The sequence below is a fragment of the Hemicordylus capensis genome, chromosome 5, assembly GCF_027244095.1.
Source record: "Hemicordylus capensis ecotype Gifberg chromosome 5, rHemCap1.1.pri, whole genome shotgun sequence".
Classification (NCBI taxonomy): domain Eukaryota; kingdom Metazoa; phylum Chordata; class Lepidosauria; order Squamata; family Cordylidae; genus Hemicordylus; species Hemicordylus capensis.
Window position 1 is genome coordinate 127,521,803 of NC_069661.1, and position 7,068 is coordinate 127,528,870.

A 7,068-nucleotide genomic window follows, 5' to 3' on the forward strand; every position below is an offset into this window, starting at 1 on the left:
GGCCACATATCTATGATGCTGAGAACAAACAGGAGAAGACAGTTACGTATATCCCCTGCTTGGGACTTGCCAGAAGGATCTGTCTAGCCAGTGTGTGAAACAGAATGCTGGATGAGATGGATTAAGGGCTGATTCATCAATGGAAGGACTTTGAAGCTTCAGAGGAGTACTTTTCCTGCAGGGCTTGCAGAGATGCTTGCAGAGATACACCCAACACCACCCTTAATTTTAGATACTAAACATTGATCATGGCAAGCAAAATTAAAGCTTCAGCCTTCTGCCCTTATCTGGGAATTAGGATCAGTTGTAGAAGAAAACAGCAGTCAGCATTTATTATTTATTACACATTTATACACTGTCTTTCCACCATTCTGTGCCCAAAGTGGCTTACATAAAATAAGAAAAACTTTAATAAACTCCAGAGCCATCAACACAGCCAAACACATGAAAACCCAAAATTGATATGAGTTGACATGCCACTTGACTTGTTCACAGACACCTACTGGCTGTTTTCAGATACACCGTTGAGTACACATGGGTCCTTTTCAGACAAGCATCCCTGACTGGGCTCCGTTGTCACATCTTGCAGATGGTGAGGGCAGGCATGTGGGGGAGCAGGTTGTGGCTATTGCTTCTTCTTGTAGCTGCCTCCAACTTGAGCTTGCTGGCTCTCTATCAGTGGAATAGCTGTAAGGGAGAGGGCCTGGGCCAGCAGGTGACCCGAGCTGGGAGCAGCCCCCTCTGCCCCTCAGATGACTGAGAGAGTGGCACCAGCGCGATCAGGAGCTGCTGCCACTTCCACTTGCTGGCCCACTTGTTTGGGGCAGGCCCAGGGCGTAGCAAGGTTGGAGTGGGCCCAGAGACAAGACTGTAAAATGCCCCCCCCCACTGAAGCTCAGCTTATGAAGTAAAGAAATCTTAAATGAGGCTGAATAGTGGTAACAAAAAGCCTATGTGCCACAATAGAACATCATCCTAAATTTTTTTTTAAAGGAATTGTAAATTGTGGATGATGCAAGTCAGGTACTAGAGAAAGACATGCTGTCCTGGTAGCTCCAGGTCTTAACACTCACATCAATTTTGGAGGATGAATACAACCGAAGGAAGCCCGGGCGGATGCACAGCTGGGGGAGTCAGTCATGTGACTTGCCTCTGGGCAGTGGGCCCCCAGACAACTGTCTCCCCTTGCCCTACTATAGTTACGCACCTGGCCAGGTCCCGCCACTGTGCCATAGGCAGCCTCAGCAACAAGACCTTCTGGGGAATGTGCTCCCTACCTCCCCTCCTTGCCTTCCTGTCCAGAGTCAGAGGGCAGGTGGCACAGTTGTCCCTTGATGCTGGCCCAGGCAAGCAAGTGTTCAGGGAGAAGCCACGGCTGCCTGCCCCCTTCATCTGGACAGCAGTGAGAGGCAAAGGGGGAGAGGAGAGAAGGTGGCAATGCAAGCAGGGCTGCTCTCCGACGGGCTCCTGTGTCGTCTGGATCGGATCGGATGGCCTTGTGTGTTGTCAGGGACTCGGACAAGCTGCCCGTCGCTGCTTTCCACGCTCCCCGCCCGTTCATTTCTTGCGCAGATGTGTGTGTGAAGGACAGGCAAGGCGGAAGAAGCAGCTGGGTGGTGGCAGAGATAAAAGCCTGTGCGACGGTTGCTGCCTACTGAACGGAAGCAAGGAGGAAATTGGGGAGGGGGCCGCTCCTTCGGAGACGCGGCCCGAGGAGGAGAAGAGCGGGGAGGGGGAGGAGGAGGAGCAGCAGGCGCAAGGCAACAGCGAGGCTGGCAGGCAGCGCCAGAGCGAGGCACGTACCGCCAGTGAATGAGCCCGAGCCGAAGAGAAGCAACAGGAGGAGGCGGACAGCTGCTGGGCAAGGGAGCTGCCAGGCGCTGCGAAGGACTCGCGGCCACCAGGGCGCCCGCTGCTTGGGCGAGGCAGCGCTGGGAAGGGAGAGAGACGCCGGCCGGGCAAGGCAGAGCCAGGGGCTGGAGAAGAGCGCGCGGGAAGAAGCAGGAGCCACAGGCGACAGGGCGGAGCGCGGCGGCGGCGGCAGCGGGCAAGAGTCGGGAAAGCGGACCCGCCGGGGGGAAGCGCAGGAGACACGCAGGAGGGCAGGCATGGCTTTCTGAAGGAGAAAGAAGGACGGAGCGGGGAGAAGGAAGGGCGGCCGAGGAGGATGCGCGGAAGACCTCGGCAAAGCTAGACGGCCCGGCCGGCTGCCTTTCTCCCCAGCGGGCGGGCGAGGGTCTGGCTCCAGCAGGGGAGCGCTCAGCGTGGAGCACGGGCGGGCGGCGGGGATGCGAGGGGCGGAGGAGCCGCTGCCTATGGCCGCACCGCGCGCTGCTGCTGGTGCTGGTGGCTGCCGAGAGGCGCCGGAGGATGAGCGGGCGGCACCTGCAGCTGCCGCCCAGGAGGAGAGGAGCAGCAGCGGCAGTTGCTGTTGCAGCAGCGAGCGCCTGGTGATCAACATCTCCGGGCTGCGCTTCGAGACGCAGCTGCGCACCTTGGCCGTCTTCCCCGACACGCTGCTCGGGGATCCCAGCCGCCGCGTGCGCTACTTCGACCCGCTCCGCAACGAGTACTTCTTTGACCGCAACCGGCCCAGCTTCGATGCCATCCTGTACTACTACCAGTCTGGCGGGAGGCTCCGCAGGCCGGTCCATGTGCCCCTGGACATCTTCATGGAGGAGATCCGCTTCTATCAGCTGGGCCAGGAGGCCATCGAGACCTTCCGCGAGGACGAGGGCTTCATCCAGGAGGAGGAGAAGCCTCTGCCCCAGCAGCACTTCCAGCGCCAGGTGTGGCTTCTTTTCGAGTACCCGGAGAGCTCCGGGCCGGCTCGAGGCATCGCCATTGTCTCGGTGCTGGTCATCCTGATCTCGATTGTCATCTTCTGCCTGGAGACTTTGCCCGAGTTCCGTCAGGAAAGCAAAGGGCCATCTGTGAATTATGGAGACAGCACTCAGATAGGTTTCCAGAAGGACCTCCAGGATGAGGACTCTGTGTTCTCATTGCCACAGCAGCCTGATGGAGGGACCCCACTACCCCTTAGGCCCCAGTCGAGTGCTAGTCCATTCTTCACTGACCCCTTCTTCCTAATAGAGACACTTTGTATCATCTGGTTCTCTTTTGAGTTGCTGGTGCGCTTCTTCGCCTGCCCCAGCAAGCCCGAGTTCTCCAGGAACATCATGAACATCATTGACATTGTAGCCATCATTCCTTACTTCATCACGCTGGGCACAGAGTTGGCCCAGGAGCAGCAGAAGAAGGAGCAGCCGGGCAGCACCAGCAATGGGGGCCAGCAGCAGGCCATGTCCTTGGCCATCCTCAGAGTCATCCGCCTGGTCAGGGTCTTCAGGATCTTCAAGCTATCCAGGCACTCCAAGGGGCTGCAGATCCTGGGAAAGACTCTACAAGCCAGCATGAGGGAACTGGGACTCCTCATCTTCTTCCTTTTCATTGGAGTGATTCTCTTCTCCAGTGCTGTGTATTTTGCAGAGACTGATGATCCAGAATCTTTGTTTACTAGCATCCCGGATGCTTTCTGGTGGGCAGTGGTGTCCATGACCACAGTGGGCTATGGAGACATGTATCCTATGACCATTGGGGGCAAGATTGTTGGGTCGTTGTGTGCCATTGCTGGTGTGCTCACCATTGCTCTGCCAGTACCTGTCATTGTATCCAACTTCAATTACTTTTACCATCGAGAAACTGACCAAGAGGAGCAGTCCCAATATACCCATGTCAGCTGCGGCCAGCAGCAGTCTCCTTTCTCTGAGCCCAAGAAAGGTGACAGCAACCAGTCACTTAGCAAGTCTGACTTTCTGGAAGCAGACGATTTAGAATCCATGAAGTACTCCAACTTTATTCCAACTAGCAATCAAGCCTATAAAGAGAACAAACTGTTGACAGAAGTGTGATTGGTTCATGGGATGTGAAGGTCACAGAGGAACTCTCTGGCTCCATCACCCTCAGCCCAGCCTGCTGGCTCGAAGCTGTATAGCCTCAAACTGCATTTTAGAAGCAGAGGAATGACAAAAACACCTGTGGGTGTCAATGGAAATGATTTGTGCTCCTCGGAACAAAAGGCTGCTGTGATTTGGATACTGATGTCCTCATTTGCTTTGCCTCTTTAGCGTCTGCAATCAGTTGTTTTATTCTCTCTTCCAATCATGGGGTGCCACCTGTTGTGTATCCATTGTTTCCCCCCCCCTTCCTGGAGGAGGGGAACATTTATCCAGTAACTGCCCTATGGATTAATATTATTGCCTTGTCTACAAACAGCAACAAAAGCAAAATGCCAAGCCAAGTTTGCAATTAGACGAAATATTAGCGACCTGGGTTGCATCCACAACTGGCTGATCCTGTGCCAAGGAGTTTCTCTGCCAGCATTATATCCTTGGCTGCCAGATCAGTCCCAGCTACTGGGCTGTTGCCTTTGAGTGATGGGAACTCTGTATCCAGAATTGCAGTATGCTCTCCAGTAGTGGTAGTGGGGGATCAGCAATATTTTCTTTGGTTAAGATTCTGGGTTATATGGTGCTGCTTGTTTGAGAATGCTCAGCTCTGAAGAGCATAGTTATTTGTGATGAAATTCTATCATCTCCTGCAGCTGGTTGAAAAACAGGGCAGGCTCAACCTATTTTGCTGGCCCCTCTGAAGATTCATTTTGCCAGCTTCCCTTCCCTCTGCATCTTGTTGAGAGTGGGAAATATTGTTTCCTATTTAGGATTTTCTTGATTGTAGTAGCCCCTGTTCCATTCAGCTGAATGAAAGGAAATGTAGGTGGGAGTACTGTGGGGCAGGACACCCCTTCTCTTTACCCCAGACATTTGTAGGACAACAAGATCTGGAATGGAAGAGAAATTGCATTCCCTTGTCAAGGGCTTTCCCAATTGCACCTCCTTTCCTCGTGTTCCTCCTGGACAGTACAGGTTATTGGAGTGAGAGGGGGGATCATTTCCTCCTGTAAGGGGTTTCCAAGTTAGTTTGGAATCAATGGAATTCTGTCTCCCAGGCACCACCTGTACTGTCCCTTGAGCTAGGCTGGTCCTTTCAAAATGAGTGCACAAATCTAAGCACAGCAATTCCTTATTCTCTCCCACTCTGTGATACAAGTTTGAGCTGGATTCATTTTGACTTCTAAGAGTATCTTGGTTTCATGTGGGCATTATTTTCTTTTTTGTGCCTTTTTGTTTTGTTTTGCAGGAAACAGGGTTGCGGCCCAGATGGTTATTTTCTAGCTGCAGACTGGAGGACTGTGTAATTGAAATGAAATATACTTGATGTTCCATGAGTCCATTTCTGCAGTTAGAGAAATGGACTAATTGCTTATGTCAGAGCAGGGCTGAATATGGATAATAGAAAAAGACAGCTGACAGTGAATTTCTGTAGCACTTGTTTGGGTGATATATTACGTACAATGAACACATGTAGTAGGAGTGACCTATGACCACCCTCTGACCTATGCATGTTTATTCTCAAATTAAAAAGACTCCCGTGCATTAGGCTGTATGTGTGGAGGTTCTCTGAATATGTTCCAGAGCTCTGTTTCTGCATGATTTTTGAATGTGTGAAGAGAGCCCTCTGTGCATTCAGTTGTATGCCTGGGTTCCCCCTCACCCCCAATCTTACAATGAACTTGCAAAGATTGGGAGTGGAGCTTGCCCCTACAATACAATTGCCCCTACACTGTGTGTTCATTATACTATCCAAGTAGGACTTTATGCATGGGACTTTGCAACAGAAAGGACAGACAGGCATACTCTGCATGCACATTTATCCATTACCTTGTTCATTTTAAAAAGAAACGTTTAAAAAAACCAAGTTCAGCACTGCTCAAAGGATTGGAGATCTCTTGGTGACGTTATGGACACCAGTCAATCATTGCTTTCTTCAGCCAGATTCTGCTGTAACATGCAGAACTTGTTTTTCCAGAAGTCTGACTCTGAAGAGGAATGGTATGTTTAGAAGGAATGGTGCTTCAAATTTGCCCAATGTTCTAAAGAAGTCACATCCATCTTCACTCTGGATCTTAAGGAACCCTAGCCTAGTGTGGTTAAGACAGACACTTCTGTGGTCTGATGAGAGGACCCATAATTCAGTGATAAAGCACATACTTTGCATTCAGAAGCTCCCTGATCTGTCCCTTGGCATCTCCAGCTAAGAGCATCTGGAGTGAAATCTCCCTGCAATTTGGAGAACTGCTGCCAGATAGGGTAGAAAATCCTGGGCTAGAGGAAACAATGGTCTGTTTCCGTATAGGGTAACTTCATACATTCAAAGCAGTAGGGCTATAGGAAGCAACCCAGTGGCCCTGAATAGATGGTTCAGATGGCCAGGCCTATTCAATTTGTCCCCAATTTGAAGAGTCACTTCAATTTGGGGCCAAAGCTTTGGCCACCTGAAGGCCATTCCTGACTCCTGTATTTACTGGACATGCATCTCTTTAATCTCCCCCCCCCCCCCGAGGACCACAGAACAGCAGCTCTCCCCACCCTGCCTTTGTTTTCTGCAGTCCTGGAAACAGCATGGCCTTCCTAGGAACTGTAATCTTTTCAAGGATTGTAGCCATTGCAGTAGTCCTTGAAAAGACTGTGATTTCCAGGAGCATCTGTGGCATTCTGAGGATTGCAGAGGACTTTGACAGTCCTTTTGAAATAGAAGCTGTACCACACATCCACTGTTACCTGATTACTGGAAATGAAAAAGATTAAGGAGATGTCCACATGATACGTACAGGGGTTGGGGTGGAGGCAGGGGTAGAGGCTTATTTAGCCTTGGAATTATTTGATGCAATCTGGCTTTGATTCAGTCCTGGACAGTGCTTCATAGGAACATAGGAAGCTGCCATATACTGAGTCAGAATATAGGTCTATCTAGCTCAGTATTGTCTTCACAGACTAGCAGCGGCTTCTCCAAGGTTGCAGGCAGGAATCTCTCTCAGCCCTATCTTGGAGAAGCCGGGGAGGGAACTTGGAGCCTTCTGCTCTTCCCAGAGCAGCTCCATCCCCTGAGGGGAATCTCTTACAGTGCTCACACTTCTAGTCTCCCTTTCATATGCAACCATATCCTGCT

The 7,068-nt window shown here is 51.3% G+C and overlaps 1 protein-coding gene across 1 annotated transcript; it reads left to right on the plus strand.

Moving 5' to 3' along the window:
- Positions 1-1,728: 1,728 nt before the first annotated feature.
- Positions 1,729-5,505, plus strand: LOC128326878 (potassium voltage-gated channel subfamily A member 6-like). The gene has a single exon (XM_053254702.1). It carries the CDS (start codon positions 2,289-2,291, stop codon positions 3,909-3,911), a length of 1,623 nt encoding a protein of 540 aa, XP_053110677.1. The 5' UTR covers positions 1,729-2,288; the 3' UTR covers positions 3,912-5,505.
- Positions 5,506-7,068: the final 1,563 nt, after the last annotated feature.